The sequence below is a fragment of the Meleagris gallopavo genome, chromosome 15 (genome assembly GCF_000146605.3).
Source record: "Meleagris gallopavo isolate NT-WF06-2002-E0010 breed Aviagen turkey brand Nicholas breeding stock chromosome 15, Turkey_5.1, whole genome shotgun sequence".
Lineage (NCBI taxonomy): Eukaryota > Metazoa > Chordata > Aves > Galliformes > Phasianidae > Meleagris > Meleagris gallopavo.
Window position 1 is genome coordinate 12,508,321 of NC_015025.2, and position 19,490 is coordinate 12,527,810.

Sequence of the window (19,490 nt, forward strand, 5' to 3'; positions counted from 1 at the left end):
GCCGCCCCGCGACACAAACCGCACGAGTGAAGGAATTCCGTGAGCGCGCTCGCTCGGCTCGACGGCTGCTCCGTCATTTCACGGCGGACTCATTGCACGGCAGATACACGTTTGAACTTTTCCCCTCCGTCTCCCGGCCGAGGTGCGCCCAGTATTTGCTTTCAGCGTTTGTTTGGCAGCTAAATGACGGCGGTGGCTGTCGGTGAGATCTGCTCGCTGATAGCTTCGGCTGGTTGAAGGCTGAGGTACTTCTCAGAGAGCTGAGTGGATAAAGCAAGTATTGGTTAATTTGCAGAGTACATCTGTGAATGTGAATGCTCTGTGTGGTTTCCCTGTCTTTTCGTGTGTGTGTGGACCCTGGATTCGTTCTGTCTGCAGTGCAGTTTAGCCTGAAGTTCAGTTTCTTGATGTTCACTGTGATAACACGTCTGTATCCAAAACAGCACAGGGAACGTTCCCAGCTGTTCCAACCTGTTTGCTTCAGAAGCTTTTGACGTGGAAAATATCCAGAGAATGGATCTGGTTAATACTAAGTTGCCATTTTAATAGGTGTCTTGCAGAGGTGACTGGTGCAGTATGTACATACACTGTGATGAAGTTGCTTTCAACCCCTAAATGCTTCCCTACTGCAATTCTGTATGACAGCTAATACGTTTATTGGAGTGGGTTTGGTTGTCTGTTTTCCTTTTTTTGATTATTTTACTTTGCATGAACTGAGGCTGAAAACCACTTCTGTAAGGACTTGTGATCTCTTTGCATAGAGTAAAATCAGCTTTATGCTTTTTAATTTTTCCAATTCTATGAGCACATTATTAAAACAAACACAGAAACCTGCACCCAATTTATCTGCATCTCATGCATGCTCAAAAATAGAATAGTATCTTGAAACACTGTGATTGAGTGCCCTTATCAATATGCAGAAGTATGTTTGCTGACTGTCCCATGAATGAATGACTTCCACGTTTGGCACTGCTCCTGTTTGCTGCAGCTAGGGAGCCATGAATGAAAATGTGTATTTCTGAAATGGAAGTAATGCCAACTTCCAAAAGATTCCAGTATGGGAGACGTGTGGGATATGTTGTGTACCTGCGAGGAGGAGTGATGAATCAAATTGCCTCGGGTAGCAGAGTAACAGCTCAGGTTTAAGAAACTTACTTGTCAGATATACTTTTCCCTCTTGAGTGATGGGCAACCTTCTTATTCAATGGGCTTAGCTTCAAAATAGTCTCAGAGCCTTAAATTATGTCAATACTTACAGTCTCATGGCATTTAGCTTTACATTAGTGTGTATATCTGAAATAACCTAAGTCCTGCCTAGGGCTCAGGGTAGGCTGGTGCCCAGCACAGAAAGCTCCAGAGGATGTCTGAATACATAGAGCTTGTGTGTTGTGATTCACAAATCCCTCTTTTTGGGTCTTGTGTAAAGAGCTTATCCTGGCCTTTAAACTGTTTTCAAGAAATGACTTTGTACAGACAAGATTTCTTAAAGTGAGGTTTTTCTTTGGTTCAGGATCACTTCCTTTTCCTCTGCTTCTTTATCACTTACAGAACAGCAGTGATCCTCATTAACCTCTGAAGAAGTACCAGCATAGATCCCACATAACTAACATGTTTCATTTGATCTCCAGTGTAATCCACATCTACACTTTTTTCCCCCTCTTTAAACCCTTTTCAGAGACAGAATCTTGACCTTTTCCTTAGTCTTGTCTTTCCAGCTGTCTGTCTTCCAGCATTTGGAGATGAACAGAAAATACCAGGGCTGCTGTTTGTTAATCAAAAAATGTGGTGCATCAGTGTCTATAGCTCTGGAGTGATAAAAGACAGGAAGGAAGAGGGGGTTCATTCCTTACTGTCTAAATAGCTGCTGGAGGTGACCAGATTGAGTATTTACTTTGTAAAATGCTGCTTAGCTTTTGAGATACTAGAAATTAAAGAGGACTCTAGATATTTCTTCGGAGTGCCTTAAGGCTAACTGTTACCATTTTGACTTTAGTCTCGATTAGCATTTACAGCTTTACATCTTTTTTCCTTGTATGTTTCCTGTGTTCCTGTGCCCAGGCCATGGAGAAGACACTGATCCATCCTGCTGCCAGCTGGGAAGGGAGAGGCCCATATTCTAATTCCTGAAGCTACTAGAAGCTACTCATATAGCTCTGTGCCCTTCCAGGATGTGCTTCTGGGTTGCTGTTGAGGCTCTTCTGCTTTGCATGGGCTCGCCAACGTTCTGTAGACTGGTGAAGAGAGAGAGAATAACTGCTCTTTCTTTAGCTACAAATGATGCAGTACAGCTGGGTGGTTGGGCCAGCTGCTTATAGGGAGGTGATCAGCTTTCATTTCCTGTTTCGGGGAACTCTTGGCTGTGCAATTTAGTCTGGGCTGTAATGGCACTGTCATGATGCATGTGAAATTAAAAAGAGGAGAGTTTCTCAGAGACCTCTTTGGTTATCACTGAGGTAATTGTCATAAAGCATGGAGGGAAGATGGATGCCTGGGAAAGCAAGGTCTGTGCTCTCACTATTGTAGTGATTTGGAATTGAAGAGGTGTAGTCCACTACCTCAATCGCAGGTGTAATTACCTACATCTAATTCATTACAGACAGTTTTTAGCTTAGCACCAACATGCAGTGAGGGAGAGCCTGTAACTTCCTTAGGGAATCTTCTCTAGCACCACACCTCTTCTACCTTTGCAAAATGGGCTTTGTTTCCCCTCCTTCCTTTCATATCTTCTAAAACGTCTAATCAGAATCTTCATAGCTCATTGCTAATCACTACATCCATTGTGTTCATACATTATTTCATTCCTCCTTTCTTTGGGCTTTTGTGCACTTCCTCTTCTCATCTGTTTCTTGTAGGTAACCTACTTAATGAGATCACTTTTTCTCCTAGGCCTTGCACCTTGCTGCTCTCTGGACTCCGTCCTTCAGAAAGTCCAGTCCCAGCTTTGAGAGCACGGCAGATGGGAAAGGTGAACTGCAGTGTAAATAGAATTGCTTTTTGCCTGCAGTTTGCTTTTGCCTTCATTAAAGGGGATTGTTAGTCCTCAAGCACTGTAGTGCATTTGGGATAAGACTTACTGTTACAACATGGCCAGTTCTTTCAAACTTTAGTACCAACTCTCTTAATTCTTGTAGGACTTGAAGAATGCTAACTGTGGCCTGGGATGTCAATGTGTGTTAAAGACAGGAGGAAGGAGAGTGGGTGGTGATACAGTAACTCAAAGTTAGGGAAGTTCTGAGTCCTGGAGTCTCCTACAAGGGTTGCCTGAGGGTGGTGGTGTTTGTTTTCACAGTTGTTTACTTAGCTGCTTTTTGTTTTAGGGGTTGGAACGGAAATGTTTGCTTACAGTTGGGAAAGGTATGATTATTTGTTGTCTCTTCTGCAGGGGTTTTTCATTAGCAGTAGTTGTAAGTGAAGCTGAAGTAATGCTTATTTAATAGTTTGCTATTGAAAAATTCATATGTGTTAAAATATGTATAATCTATTTTCCATTTTGTCTGCCTTGAATTACTCAGATTGAACATTTTTCTTTTTTCCTTTAAGATCTTGAAGCCTGTACCAGGTCCTTGAGAGAGAAAACTACATGACACTACACCATGAGTGAAAGTAAATCTGATAGTCAGTTTTACAGTGTTCAAGTTGCAGATTCAACATTCACTGTACTAAAACGTTACCAGCAATTGAAGCCTATAGGATCAGGGGCACAGGGCATTGTTTGGTGAGTAATAAATATTTTATTTAAACATAAAAAGCTCTACATGCATAACAAAACTTGAATGTGTTCCTGATAGGGGTGCCAGGATATCAAATGTTAACAAAATTGATGAATGCTTTGTCTCTTGCTACAGGTTTATGATGGACTAGTTACTAAAATACCTGCCTGCAGTAGTTCATGTGGGAAACTAGCTTTTGTTTTGATTTTAGGGGAAAAGTAATATTTGGATAACAACATAAATGAAGAGGGTCAACAGATTTCCTTCTCATTAACCACTTTATTTTTGTTTTAGTTGTCACCTTCCCCATGTAGTTATGCTATTATAGTGTAAGGTATGACAATGAGATGGTGAGAGATTCTGGGTTTTACTCGTTTCTTCATCATGGCCCCCTTTCTTCCCCCCCCTTCATTCCCAATCACTCCTGTCCATTTCTAGGAGCCATCAATGCAGTGCCTTGCCATTAACTGGCAGGACGAGGCAAATCAGTGTCATTGTCACTCCATGGATTAACCAGGAAGGGATGCTGTGAGGGGTTGGGCTGGCCGTCTCTTCCTTGCTGTGTCACCTCAGCTATGTGTCCAGCCTCCACTGGCCCAGGACGTGAGAGTCGTTAGTCTGATCCTGAACCTTAGTCTCTTGTATGGCACCACACCTCTGGGCCAGCTAAAGGTAAACACTTTCAAATGTTTTTTAGACTGCGGCAGTCTATTCTGCACCACTTAGTGCCAGCCCTTGTTTTGTTGGGCAAAACTTACTGGGTCACAGCAGCAGATCTTATCGATGCGGTTTTACAATTCCATACATGAGGGAGCAAACAGATGTATCAAGGAACTCTGTCATATCAGACTTAATCAGAAACGCGTGATGGGTTGTTCGTGCTTTAAATCCAGTCTGCAGTTTCTGTCTGCCAATAAATTCTGCAGAATAAGTGTGATGACTCATATTGCGAGCAACCCTTTATACAGCACCTGCCCATGACTTTCTGGCTTTTTTAAAACTTTAAAAAATGTTTTATACTTAGGAAAGGAGTGCTAACAGGTGAAAAAATAAGTGAGAAGAGAACACCGTATTTCATTCTTCAGTGGGTTGAGTGAGGAATGGGTAGGCGTGCTAGATCTTGGTATTAGTGTTTGGGTAAGTGTTAGTGTAGTGCAAACATGTTCTGGGTATAAATATTCTTAATGATATGCTGGTTCTAGATTGTATGTAAGAATTTAGGGTGGTTATAATTGCTTTTCCTTTCATTGGAAGTAGTGCACGTCTAAATAACATGAGTTAAACTAGGCATTGCTTCAAAGCAGTTGGGGTCGTGCTAAGGTCAGCATCTTGGGTGGAGAAAGGGATGATCTGATTTACTGACTTGTTTTGAGAAAACTTGATTTTTGGAACAACAGAGTAAAACATTGCATAAATTTTCTTCGTGTGAAACATCTGAAAACTATGTCCAAATTGAAGAAGGTGCAAAATCTAAATTTCTCTGTAAAAGTCCCTAAAATACACAGGGGAAATATGCAAAATGTAAGGGGACATAGTGTGGAAATCTCACCACAGGAAGAGTGCTATCCTGTCATTTTTGGCTAGGAAAATCTCAGTGTCATTTGCGTGTTGCATAAATGAAATACAAAATGAGAACTCTAGAAAATGAAAAAGGAACTTGGTTGTTTATGTAGAGTTTATTTGTGTATTTTATGTACAAAGAGTGCTTCTATATGTGACTTCTCACACTTCTTAAGTTCTAGCATGCTCAAAACCTTAGAATCTATTTACAAATGACTAACTGCTTGCACAAAATGATTTTCTTGAATTAGTTTTTGTTTCAGGTTTGATATCAGTTTTTCCTTTCTTGCCCTGGATTTCCAATGTTTAATTAGTCAATCTGATTTTTCTGTCCCAACAAATTTATTCTATCCTTCAAAATAGCAAAACTGTGATCTTACAAACTCGTGTGAGTTTGCTTTGTCCATAATTTTCCCTATGCTTGCACTTAAAGAAACAGTCAGGAGTTTGTTGCTGTTTGCAAAGCTGTGTTTGAGCAGTAGGGAAAGAGTGAGTGAAGCGGAGCTGGTGAAGCAGGAGCACATTGCAGTTTGAGGCAAAAGTCCTTTGCCTACAGAACTGAAGCATGATTTCCTGCTGTAATTTAGATCAAGGCGTTTTGTTTGTAAGTCCACTGTGCACATGGTGTCTATTACTCCTAATATTAAAAGCTGGCTCAAGATGCAAAGTTTTAAAAGTGGTCTGAAAACCTTAATAGAACTCACTGTGATCAGATTGATGTTGCTTTTGGGTGGGAGGACAGACGTGGAGGTTATTCAGAGATACCAAATACAGATTCTTTGTTGAGATGTCATGTCAGTCACTCTCATGTGGATAAGCAAAAAAAAAAAGAGGTGAAGTTGTTTGTATGTGCTGGGATGGAGCCTTCACACATACCTGGTTGCTGAGATTGCAAAGGGGTATCTTCCCTAAAATTTCTGTCCCGCTGTTGCAGTGGTCTTGCTGCTCATGACTGGCTTGAGCAGCTGTTTATTGTGTACCCTGTTGGTTACTGGTTGTTTGCTAATATCAGGGTGCTGTTAAAGCCATTAATATAAATAAAATTGTACATAAAATGTCTTTTAGATGAAATATTGGAAACACCAGAGCTTTCATCTTTCATATCTGGGAGGAAAACTGTTTCTCACTGGTTCCCTTCCTCCCATTTTTTGTTGTGTTTTGCATAGTTAAATAAAAAAAGCTTTAAATCTGAGAGTGATTATATCATTGAGTAATAACTTGCATGTGTCACAGAACTGAATTGAAATGAAAAGTAGCAAGCCTTTAATGACTATGGTGCTGTGATTGAAATGTGGGCACTGAAGTGTGCCTCCCAGTAAACAGCATCTTGTGGGTGAACCCTGCCAAATGCTGGTGGTGCCTTTTCCAGTAGGGAAGGCAGTGATTTGGTGTTGATAAACTTCATGCAGTTTGAGTATTGCTGCTGGAGATGAGCTGCATTTCTTGTAAGAGTGCTGTAGTAGGGTGGTCCTTCCACATCTGTGTGTGCTGTATGTGTCCTGATGAGGCAGGGAAGGAGCTCACAAAGTGGCAGCTTTGGAAAAGACATGAGTGAGAATTCTTTCCTACCATATGAAAGTAGCATTGAATGGAGATCATGTGGGATCCTTCTTTAAAGCCAGAGAGGTAATAGATTGCAACTCCTGTGTCGTTCCTGGCATGCAGTTGCAGGTATTTTGTCAAATTCCCTGGGTGTTATTAATGAAGAATATTCCAACCTTAGTCTTGTTCTGGATATACACGTAATTTAGCCTTAGATTCTTACAGTTTTTGAAGTGTTTGCACCTGTACCTTCAACTACAGAGGGAAAGAACAACTGAAAAAAAGACACCAAATTAATGCTCATTTTCATTTTTAAGCTGTTGCATGGCTCCCTACGGTGCGTAAATCTTTCATATTGATTTTTGTTTTTGCTGAAACCAGACAATTCATTTTCTGCACTAAAATTGCTTTGAGTTGTAAACTATCCACATAGATGAGAGCACTGACGACTGCAGGACAGATGTTGTGACTGTTCTTTAGGAAAGATAAACTAATACTGCAAATGTTAAATGACTGTCAGTCAGCAACAGTGCCCAGAAAAATTCCCAAGTGTACAGACTAAGCTGGAAATACAGGCAGCTGAAATATTACTTAAAGACATGTTTAACGTATTTTTAGATCTCTCAATTTTGAGCAAAAGTCTCAAGTCAGCAGATTCTGTCCTATTTGAGGGAGGGAGGGCACAGAAGGCTTTTCATAAGAATGTTGATGGCTTCTGTTCAGCCTACCTTTGTTTGTAAAGGAATGTTTAGATTCTCTTTTAATGTGTTTTTTCTAAATATAAAATGAAGTTAGCGTAAGCAGCTTAATTCATATTTATTTCCTCAAATCTTGACTTCTTTCTGTGTTCCCATCTCCCCTCTTCCCTCACCTCTCCCCCAAGCAGACTTCAACTTAAGCTGTTTGTTTTTGACAACTTGCAGTGCTGCGTTCGATACGGTCCTTGGAATAAACGTTGCTGTAAAGAAGTTGAGCCGTCCTTTTCAGAATCAAACCCACGCGAAAAGAGCTTACAGAGAGCTTGTTCTTTTAAAATGTGTCAATCACAAAAATGTAAGTCTGCCTTTGTATTTCCCTCTCTCATTCTCTCATATCTAAAAAGCTCAAGATTTGCTTTCTTGCAAATCTGTAACCAAACTAGCGAAAAAAATGATGAGAGAAACCAGAAAAATTTGCAATGGGTTTTACAGTTATTCACAGTGTGAGGTTCAGCTCTTGGATGAGTTGTTTGGAGGATGAAGTGCCAAGAACAGCAGGCTCTTGTTGCAGTGTCACTATGGGTTTACCATCAGTGTAGACTTCAGAGATGGTTTTGCTGTGGTGCTTTTGCCTTTTTACATCCAACTACAGCAAGGCCTGTTTGGCACTGGGTTTGGTTGTGGGGTTGGCTCTTGTAGCTGCTCTGTAGTTATATTTCCTGAGTTTATGCAAGAGTTTTATTAAATGTAATGTTTGACTGGTAGATTTGGAAGGTATAGTGGTGCAGCTTGAAAACTTGCCAGTAAACACAACTGAAATGCAGACATGCCATACATGCATACAAGGTCATTGAGCCTTCTAAGATTCTAAGCCGTAATGTCAACACTTGAACGTACAAGTACAAGAATATAGATCACAATGTGTTGCATTGTGATGCCAGCATGAACTGGAAACAGTGCTGATTGTGAAAGTTTTGTACTGGAGTGTCAAATCTTCTAGGGCTGCTGAAATAAGCTTTTGGTGAAGTCCAGAAGTAGCAGAATAGAGGCAAGGTTGTAATTAAGGATGGCAACATAGTAATGGTAGGAGTTCTTTTAGAAATAATGTGTAACAGTGTAATTGAATGGGATGGCATGGGGCGCCTCTGCTCTTGTTGGACAGTGTTAAAATTTCTTGCCCAGTACTTGATTTAAAATAAGAGATTATTGTTTATGTGGGGACAAAAGGAATACATTTCAGGTACTGAAGAAGGACAAAGAGGTGTCATATAACTTGGAGGAAAATAAAAGTCTGTGCCCTGTTTTAGTCCCTTCAGCACTTGTGCTGCAGTTTTCAACTGTATTTGAAACAACAGTTCTTCAGTGTGAGTGAGTTAAGTGAAACCAAGTAATATTAAATTGTGTTTAGTACCAGTATGTTTTTGGCTTTGAATAATAATTTCGGTAATAATTGGATTTTAATTTGAATTCAAGCTGAAGCTTCTTTTTTCTTTATAGATAATTAGCTTATTAAATGTATTTACACCGCAGAAGTCACTAGAGGAATTTCAGGATGTGTAAGTACTAACTTTTATCACAATTTTCCTGACAAATATTCATCTTAGCCATAGCAGCATAGCTCTGGTGTCTTACAGTCTTTATGCTGAAAGTAGAGGTTAACTGAAGTCTAAGTTTAAGCTTTAGTTAGTCTTTCTTGACACTTCCAAAATAAATTGAGAGATAAAGTTGTTTTGCTACAAGCATAAAATGGAAGTGGGAAAGTTATTTACCTTTTATCCATGGTGATTTAATTTTGGGGTATTCATACGTTCCAGTGAATGACCCTAATTTTGGAATTGTGTTAATGCACGATCTTTTCTTAAAATCATAAGCTTTCTTAATGTTCTTACAGTTTATTAATGTTTTCTTATGCTTCAGATATTTGGTTATGGAGCTGATGGATGCCAACTTGTGCCAAGTTATTCATATGGAATTGGATCATGAAAGAATGTCTTATCTCCTTTACCAGATGCTATGTGGTATCAAACATCTCCACTCAGCTGGTATCATCCACAGAGTAGGTAGTATTAGATCATTACTGATATTCTTTCTGAACACAGACGTTCTTATGAACCTGAGGGGTAGGCAGGGAATTGCTCTTCTGTATGTTTACAGTTCTTTTGTTCATACTATTATTAAACCTGGAGATTTTCAGATTTGAAGATGAAGACCAGTGTATTGTTAACAGATCTTAAAACAGATCGGTTCTGTGGGTTTAAGTGATGCTGAATTGATCAACACATAAAACATGAGCAACTGTATACCTTCCAAATTACTAAAGAATGAGTCTTTCTAATTTAATATTTGACTTTTATAAGTTATATTACCAAATGATTGGTCAGAACTTTCAAGTCCTGAGCGTACTTCATGCAACTCTGATTCTGGTTTCCTGCAGCTGCTCTTTGTATTTTCCATGACCAGTCAGTCTATCTGACAGTCTTGGTTTTTTTGTTCCTTTCCTGTTCTTCTTTTCTCCTATTTCCTGGACACATCTTTTAAATCTCTTTTCCCTGGTAGTTGAAAAATTCAGTCAGCTTCTAGTTTAATGTGCTTTTTTTCTTCATATTCAATCCATAAACATAATTGAGTACCTGTGTAATTTGCAACAAATCTTCTTTGCCATGCTGAAGAAATCTACCATTGTGTATAGTTAATGTGTAAGACTGAAAGGAGGGGGGAGGGCTGGAACTCCAGCTGAACTCCACCTGACTTGTTGGCTGTGATTTGGAGCTAAAGGGGAGACAAAATGTTTGCTGAGAAATTTGAACCCATTGGAGCTGACAGAGCAGGGCAGAACTGATGCTGGTTGAACATGGAAATGGACCATTGGTGGAACCAAACTAACCAGCCTATGAATAGCTAAAGAAAGGCAGGAAGTTTATTTAAATGGAGAGGCTAAAGTGGATTGTGTTGGGTTCGTCTGGGACCAAAGCAAAAAACCTGTCAAGACCTTGAGTGGAAACTCTGGATTAGATGAGAAATTGGATTTTGGAAAAAAGCCAGGCTAGGAAAGGGACAGAACTTGGATAGCTCAAAGGAATATGTCTAGGGATGACTTAAGAGAGTCTGTGACTAAACACAGCTTGAAATAATGTATGTGACACCAACCTCTGTTATTAATAGATGAATATTGAAATCTGATATGCTTCACATGGCCCAGCATTATAACAAGATGAGACAACAAATTTCACTGCCAACTACTGTAAATAATTATTCAGTTATTTCAAGAGAAAAGTCTGTACAGGATATTAGAAAATGCAAGCAAGCTGTGATTCAATACCATTCTGCAAAAATTTGTTGCTTTCCTATTTGCATGTCCCTGTCTCTGTTAAGAAAAGGAAGTTCTGCACCTGAAAGCATAATTCACGTGGTCGAAACCACGTCAAATATTTGAACAGAGTCAAAATGTACATCTGTAATTCAAATTCTTGTAAATGAATGTAAAACTGCTATTGTGAGGTGAACTGGTGCCGTGACTGACTTCAGAGGGGGGGGTGTTATTCACTATGTAGATCCTTCCTTAACTGCACTAATTTCTTGTTAGGATTTGAAACCCAGCAACATAGTAGTAAAATCAGATTGTACACTCAAAATCCTTGATTTTGGACTGGCAAGAACAGCGTGTACTAATTTTATGATGACTCCATATGTAGTAACACGATATTACAGAGCGCCAGAGGTTATCCTTGGAATGGGATATAAAGAGAATGGTAAGTTACTGGAGTAATGCTTTAAATTGTTTGTCTAAAGCATGTGTCTCCAAACATAATAGCTTTAAAAGGCTGGGACAGAGCTAATTTCCCTCTGCTATGTCTATTTTTAATGCTAATCATGTTACTGGAGATTATTAAAACATAAAATATACAATAAGTATTTGGTGGGGAATAGGAGTTTTCTGCTGTATCCATATCTCCATTTAGCATGTACTGTTTCTGCTTCCCTGCTGTCTTGCCTTTTCCTCTGTTGTCCTGTTGCCATTTTCTTTATCTTACCAATCTATGAGATACCTATGCTGCATGATGTTTTAGAAAACCAACTAACCAATGATCAGTGTGTAAATAATAAACCTTTTTATCACTGTGATTTTTACTGTGAAGCATATTTTAAGTCTGTCCCCTCAGTGTCTGTGATGATTTCATTAAAAATCTATTTCAGATTCTCCAATAAACCATGTATTTTATTCTCCTAAATCTATATAAATAGCACTTAAAGAGGCTGGGTGTTGTACTATATATATACTGGCTTTAATATATTGAACATTCAGCCAACAAAACTACTGGCAAGGAAACTGTCCTTGACCTGCATTACTGTTCTACTTGCTGATATTTTCTAGCTGTGAAGTAACATTCTGCCTCCTCTGGTCTTCTAACCTAGTATGTCTTTTTGGTTTTTCACTGGGGCTTGGGGATACCTTACTGTTTATAACTTTAGCTGTGTGATACAAGGGACTCACAGGACCTAGATGAGCCACTGACAAATTTACATTGGTGCACGTGAACTTGTTCTGCTGCAAGTGCTCACGTGGATGAGAGCATCTATGGAGGCAGTTCTGGATGGGACAAAAATACTTATCTGCACGACTATAAATAAACAGTGTGAATTTACAAATAAATAATTGTGATATTTAAAAAACCTCTTTAATCTTTTGTCCTTGTTACACCTAACATATGATAGTGGATATCTGGTCTGTTGGGTGCATTATGGCAGAAATGGTCCTCCATAAAGTCCTGTTTCCAGGAAGAGATTGTATCCTTCTTCACGGTCGTTTCAGAAGTGTAATTGCTGATTATATTTTACAAAGTGCTGAAAAAACAAAATTTAGCAACAGTTTAATTAGTTGGCATTGAAATGATTGAAAATTCATGTTAGCAGTTTGGTTTTCCACATCGTTGTGTTTTATTGTAGATGCTAGATGTCTTCATTTTGTTTGTTTGTTTTCCTCACTTTTGTTCATGATACGTCATAATTTGATCATTTCATTTTTACTTTCAGTTGATATCTGGTCAGTTGGTTGCATCATGGGAGAATTGGTGAAAGGTTGTGTGATATTCCAAGGCACTGATCGTATCCTTCCCTAGTCATCCTTGAACCCCATTCCACTCCCAACAGAAACATATTCTGATCTGTATGAAAACGTAAAGCACTGTTTTCAATCATGTTTTAGTAGATCTTCTGTAAGCTATGAAATTAGTGTCATTGACCAAATTGTTGAGCTTTCTATCTTATTTTCTTAGCAGACTATATTTATTGTAATTTGTACTGATTGAATCTGTAGAATTTATATTAAGAGCTTCAGCTTTTCTATCTTCTATAGAATGCTGGTAGGTTAAAGAGAAAAAGAAAGCATTATCTGTTTTTTCTTACTGTTGTTCTTAGTAGATAAGTGTTAGAAGCAGAAATCTACAGAGTTAGCATTCACTGTGCATGGGTTTTGCTTCCTATTTTGTTCAACTTATTTTTTTAATGTACGAGTTTTTTGAGTTTCAACCCGACCTTTTTTCTCACTCATTAGGATGCTGCTGTCCAGTGAGTGCTAATGGCAAGCACACTGCATGAAATCTCTTTTTCTTACTGTTATGATTTAACAGAAAAAACAACTTTTTAAAAATTTTTGTTATCATTTTGTGAAAACTTTATTTTGGACTTACTTTTTCTCTAAGATTATCATTCTTTCACTTTCTCTTCCAGTATTTTTGACCCAAGTTTGTCTTCACAGAATTGTACTTTGTTACGTGATAGAAATTGTGGGAACCTTTTGGTATTAGAAATAGAAATCTTTGTGCCCTCATGCCCTTAAACTTGGGAAATCTCAGTAACGTATTACTGGATCAGAAAGAAGCATTTACACTTTGTGAGGTGGATAAAAACGAACATTTAATCAAATGCATATTCTTCAAATAATTGCCTGTGTTTAAAAGTATTTCCTAGAAAAAGAAATTAACACAGTGGGCACATTATCAAGTTCCAGTTAGAGGAAAACTTGGATTTAAACCAATTTCATCCTTTATTAAAAAAATAGTCTTGCATAGTAGTAGTGTTCTAGGGCAAGATATTCCAAATTGATCAGTAAGTAAATAGAATGCAGAAGATACAATTAAACCACAATTGCCCCTGAGGGCTGTAAGTCACACGAAACCAAAGGATCTGTGGTCCAAGATATTGAAATAATACGTTGTATAATATTTCTGCTTGTCAGCAAGGATAAGCTGGGTCCAGCACTTAGAGTAGCAAGTATATGTTCCTAAAATCTTTTCGTAGATACATGTCTTGTAGAGGCTATTTTAAACTTAAAGTTTCATGACACTAATCTTCAGCAGTTGATCGTTTAGCAGTTAGTTGCATAAATGATTGTTAAATAAGTCTGTTTTCTACCTTTCTTCCTTTCTATATTGTTTTACCTTTTAAAGCCTTCAGACCAACCTAACACAATTCTTCATATATGTTATGTGTCTTTCACCTGCATGTCAGCATGGGCTATTTTGGTTTGTTCATGAAAAAGGAAGGAAATTTTGTCTGTATTCATTGAATATGCAAGTTACCATTTGTAGTTCACTGGAGGTCACTGAAGCTCCACCAGTCCATATTTCAAAGAGTTTGCCCCTCTATCTTATCAAAATGCATGGCTGTGCTTAGAGTTTCTTCCTTCTGAGTCTTTCAGTTCCCTTTAATGTGAGGTACTGACAGATAAGTTGCTGACTTTTGCAGTTATCAGTCTGGAATAATTGCAGTTGTCATTTTCTTCTAGCTGCAGCCACAAGTCTGTTTTGACTACGTGGGCTAAGAGGGATGGATGCTGCTGTGCATGGCCTTGGGATTTTCCTTTTTTTAATTAAATTTTGATACGTCCTAGTGCTTTGGTATTTAGATCAGGGAGCCAGGTTCGCTGTATTGCCTAACGGTGTGCCTGTGGCTTCTTCATGAGAACCTGCTCTCGGATCCAGTAGTTTGTACATTGCTGTGTGGTCAGCAGGGATTTCTTGGAGGGTTGCAGCAGAGCCCTGCTTGGGCTGAAGCTGCTCCTGGCCATAGCTCGAGCTGAGAGGCTGGCAGTTACTGTTGCAGTAGAGATGAGAAACATAGAAAAAACACCCAGCATAGATATGGAGATGAAGTAATGGAAAACCTGGAGGCACCAGAGAGTGTTTTCAGTGCTCCTCTATGCAGGAGGTGAAGGAAACTGCCTGCCTGACTGAGCATAGTCATGATTTCTTGGGAAAAGTCATGCTTTATTATTCATTGATTATAGTAAGGACTCTGTTTTCAACATTTTCTTGCAGAGTCTCACAAAGCAGACGACACTCTGCTATGGACTCAAGGTTCTGGGTTACTTTTGACCTCAGGGTCATTAGTTGAACAGAAAGGGTAATTTTGTCTGCAGACTGCAAGGTTATTCAGAGGGACCCTGCATGCTTTGCATCAGCATTTAGATTTTGATTGGGTTTCTGATAACGGGCATAGCTTATTTCATATCCAACCTATGCTGGGGGAAATATTGTTTCAATTTTTTTCCCCACATTTTTATTACTGGAGTAGATTCCCCACCCCCAAACCACCACAGAATGCCCTTGAATTTGGCTAGCTGGTGTTCTGCGCTGCTGCCATTCAAATCATCAACCTTTTCTTGAATCTGGATTGGTGGAGTTCTTGCACAAATTCCTTTTCCAACAAAATTTCCTGGCGTGTGTCAAAACTTGCTTTGTATGTGCTCTGTTTTAGCATGAGAGTTAATAATACTGACTTCTTAATTCTTATTTTAATACTGTGTTTCCATTGGAATGTATTGAATAAGCAGATACCATTTTTAATCTTTGCATCAGAAGTCTAAAGCTTTAGTGGGAAGCGTATTTCTGGATGTATTTTTGGCATGCTAACAAATGTAAGTGCTTCTTAAATGATAGTGTTTTTTATCTATAGTTCAAAGTGCAGTAGATGTGTCTTGTTAAGAAATTGGTATGAGAATCAGTAGTTTGAAATAAAAGATTCTGAGTTCAGATAATGTTTGCAAGGTCTGTGGTTAGATTGCTAGAACTGCCCATTCCTTTCATCAGGAAAAATGCAAAGTGTTGATCTGAGTAAACTTAGTGTATTAGGACTGTTGATACTGTAGAAGTATGTAGAAGAAACACCACGTTTTATGTGTTCTTTTATGTATTTTTCCCTACCATCAAAAATCTTCCATGTGATGCTGCTAGGTGTACTGCAGATGATACACCAGCAGCCTTTCTTTTTCTTTCTTTTCTGTCCCCATAGTTGTTATGTTATGGGCACAATTACAGAGTGAAGCTTCGTTTTGACTCTTCATAAGTCACGTTTTCAAAACTGGCCAATAGGTACAAATTCACTGAAGGTATTGAAGCCTAATAAGTTGTGCAGCATTTCTTGTCTGTCCCTATCTTACAAAACTTTTTAGATTTTTGCCAGTGTAATTTTTGCATAGCAGTTCTGGAATGTTGTTGATGTTAGATTGAAGTTCTTGTTTTATTATTAGTTCAGGTTTTCAGATTTCTGTAAGCGATGTTTTTGTGTAGCGCAGACTTCAAATTCTGCAGCTGATTTTCCTAAAGATATGGTGCAGATATTGATCAATGGAATAAAGTAATTGAACAACTAGGAACGCCCTCAGCAGAATTCATGAAGAAACTACAGCCTACAGTGAGGAATTATGTAGAAAACAGGCCAAAATATCCAGGTATTAAATTTGAAGAGCTCTTTCCAGACTGGATATTTCCATCAGAATCAGACCGTGACAAGTTAAAAAGTAAGACAGATTTTTTTTCTTCTTCTGAAGGTGTTAATTTAAAATGTTTGCAATACATTAATTTAAAAAAAAAAAAACAAAACCAAACACCAATTAATATAAAGTATCTGTATTGCAGTAGGTGTTGACTTAAGTTCCATACCTGCTGTTTTTTCATGTATGACAGATTCTGATTTTTCAGTATTAGTTCAGAAATACAAAGATATTTCACTGTTCTGTTTAATTCACTTCATTCGAATGTGTTGAATAATGTTTGTGGCTGAACTGTTTCAGAAAGTAGTACTCATTAAAGTTATTTGTATTTTTCTGGTTCATATGGGAATGTAATTCAAGTCAGCTTTACCTGCACTTTAGATAAATGACCAAAAAAGTTGAAAAAAACTATCCTATGGACAGATATAAGGTTTTATACAAAATAGGCTACACCAAGTTATTTTATTATACTGCATCTGTAGTTGAGACAAAAAAAACTGTCAGTGAGATGGCACTGTGACGAGTAGCTATTTACTATACACTTAAAAATGTGGTTTATGAGCAATAGTTGATGGCAAACTGTGACCTATGCAGCAACACAACTGTTCAAAATTGAGATTGGTTTATGTCAGCTGCAGGGTTTATGTTTTGGATTACAGTAAAATAACATTGACATTAGAGGATTGTGACCTCCTTTTGAAGGAAATCTGCAGCAGCGTAGGAAAGCTGCCATCTCTGTGCCTGTCCTGGCAGTGCAGCCTAATGCTGCTGGGTATTGAGCAAGATGTGGAGCTCCAGTCCTACGCTGCTGATTTAAAAACAGTGCTCAGTGCTATTTAACTTCACGGGATTAGAAGTTAAGTATTCGCATGTCACTAACAAATGGAACTTGTTGGGAGGCATAGAAGCTTAGGAGATCTGTTTGTGTATGCTTTGTCAGATGTTTAAAATCTACAGCTCCTTACACGTATGTTCTTTCTCATTTTTACTTTCTAGCCAGTCAAGCTAGAGATTTATTATCAAAAATGCTTGTAGTAGATCCAGACAAGAGAATTTCCGTAGATGAGGCCTTACGTCATCCCTATATTACTGTCTGGTATGATCCAGCTGAAGCAGAAGCTGTAAGTTTGCATTTAGAATACATTTTAAGATATCGCTTCAATAATTTAAAAGGACAACCTTAGTTTGGATCCAAGTGCATGCCTCGAACTCGTTTTTTGGTTAGTGAGAGATGCACATAAGCATTCAGGTTAATGTTCAAGGTGGTACCACCTGAAGAGCTGTTGGTGAAATGGAATTGATACAGTTTTGAAAGTGGTTGTAGAAGGAAAGGTAGCTCCCTTTGTGGAAAGTGTTGCCTGCAGAGTGATAATCTGCTGTATTTTGGATAGTGGGCTTCATCTGAGGCCCTGCCAAACCTTACAAAAGTTCATTTTTAGCTGATGCTTTTAAACAGCATATCAGTGGGTGGTAGAACCTAAATTCTGGAGATGTAAAATGAATGTAAATTAGAGATGTAGGGAATAGACTGCCCGAGGAAGGTAACAATTGGCAAAGAAAATAATTTTTAGTTTTGCCTGCAGTGTAATGGGTAACATGTAGACTTACTTTTCTTTGTAGCCTCCACCTCAAATTTACGATGCACAACTGGAGGAGAGAGAACACGCAATTGAAGAATGGAAAGGTAAGAAGGGAGCATGAGCAATGACATTCATTGTAATAACTTGTACCGTGAGCTGTGTGTTCTTGTGTGTGTGCTGGATTGTGTAACTGACTGGAGCTTATTCAAAATATGCAGTACTGCTTATGGTAATACGGAAATAAATTGATAATGGAAAAATATTCTGTTTGGAATAAATATGTATGTGTGTATGTATGCTCTGCAGTAGTAAATCCTTTCTTGTAGAAGAGTTGAGGGTGAGCCATCCTGCATGTGCCATACCACAGAGAACCAAAACAAAATAATGGATCTTTGTTACATTTAGAAGTCTGTGATATTTTATTCAGGTGCTGTGTCCTAAGTCTAGTTCTGACCTGTACAGTGGTACTTACAGACTGACCTGTAACTATTTAATTGTACCTTAATGCATTTGTAAATAATACTTAAATCCCTTGTGATCTTAACAGTGCTTTTTCTGTCTCTTATTCCTCCTATCTTATAAGAATTAATATACAAAGAGGTAATGGATTGGGAAGAAAGAAGCAAGAATGGTGTGGTAAAAGACCAGCCCTCAGGTTAGTCATCGTTTCAGTAGTTCTTCTATAATGTTATGCTGCATAGAGTGATCTGTTGGACTAAAGGAATGAAAAAAATCCTATTTAATACAGGTAGGCAAAAGTTCTGTTGTTACAGACAAAGATTCTGATCCGTGGGCAGTAATTTTTCATCGTTGTGAAATGAGTTGTATGAAAACAAGTCCTAAGTCCTGGATATTCAACACACTGAACTGTCTTCTCCCCAGAAGGCTCCCTCATAAGCTGAAATAATCGATGCCACCTTACGTCAGCTGTTGTGCAGATGTATGTTATGCTGAATGCTTTCTCTTGGCTTTGAATTAATGTGTATCTTTCAAGCACATTCAAGTATCTTCAGAGCTTTTTATTTTAAGAGTGCTAATAGTATGAAGTATTTTTGCCTTGATGTTTGCTACTGTTCTCTTGGTTCAGTAATTGGAATGTTGTGCTGCAGGTTTTTAGTGTTAGGAAACTCAGTGCTTGCATTTGTACTGTTTCATGATTTGTCTGTTTTCAAAGAATTTCTCTGAGGAAAATGATGTGCTCAGAACCTAGAAGTGTGGTTATTTGTGCTTGCAATATTGTCTTGCCTCAGATTTTATTATGTTTGGTTTACTTAGCACAGATGCAGCAGTGAATAGCAACACCAGTCCTTCCCAGTCATCATCTATCAATGACATTTCATCCATGTCAACAGAGCAAACATTGGCTTCAGATACAGACAGCAGCCTCGATGCCTTGACAGGACCCCTCGAAGGATGCCGATGATCAGCCAGGATTGCAGACTTCTCTTTGGAAAAGAACTCTTGCTTCCATTGGGCCTGAATTGCTTGTAAGTTAATGGAACAAAGTAGAAAAACTCCATGTTCTGCATGTTCTGCTAAAGTAATGCCTGTTTTTATGTTTACTCAGTTGTTATGAAACTGCCTGCTTAATGTTGTAGAATGAAAGCAAATCAATGTCTAAGGAGCAAAA

At 38.4% G+C, this 19,490-nt stretch overlaps 1 protein-coding gene across 7 annotated transcripts; it reads left to right on the forward strand.

Moving 5' to 3' along the window:
- The first annotated feature begins 6 nt into the window (after positions 1-6).
- Positions 7-19,490, forward strand: MAPK9 (mitogen-activated protein kinase 9). Of its 7 annotated transcripts, none has more exons than XM_031555725.1 (12): positions 7-142; positions 3,541-3,715; positions 7,736-7,865; positions 9,008-9,066; positions 9,428-9,566; positions 11,094-11,259; positions 12,224-12,295; positions 16,125-16,307; positions 17,277-17,401; positions 17,901-17,964; positions 18,444-18,515; positions 19,141-19,490. In XM_031555725.1, the coding sequence occupies exons 2-12, from the start codon at positions 3,594-3,596 to the stop codon at positions 19,281-19,283; spliced, it is 1,275 nt and encodes a 424-aa protein (XP_031411585.1). In that variant the 5' UTR covers positions 7-142; positions 3,541-3,593; the 3' UTR covers positions 19,284-19,490. The 7 variants fall into 7 exon arrangements, with proteins under 7 accessions (XP_031411585.1, XP_010717408.1, XP_010717413.1 ...); XM_010719106.1 differs by lacking the exon at positions 12,224-12,295 and adding an exon at positions 12,542-12,613; XM_010719111.1 differs by lacking the exon at positions 12,224-12,295 and adding an exon at positions 12,542-12,613 and having other exon boundaries at positions 19,213-19,490.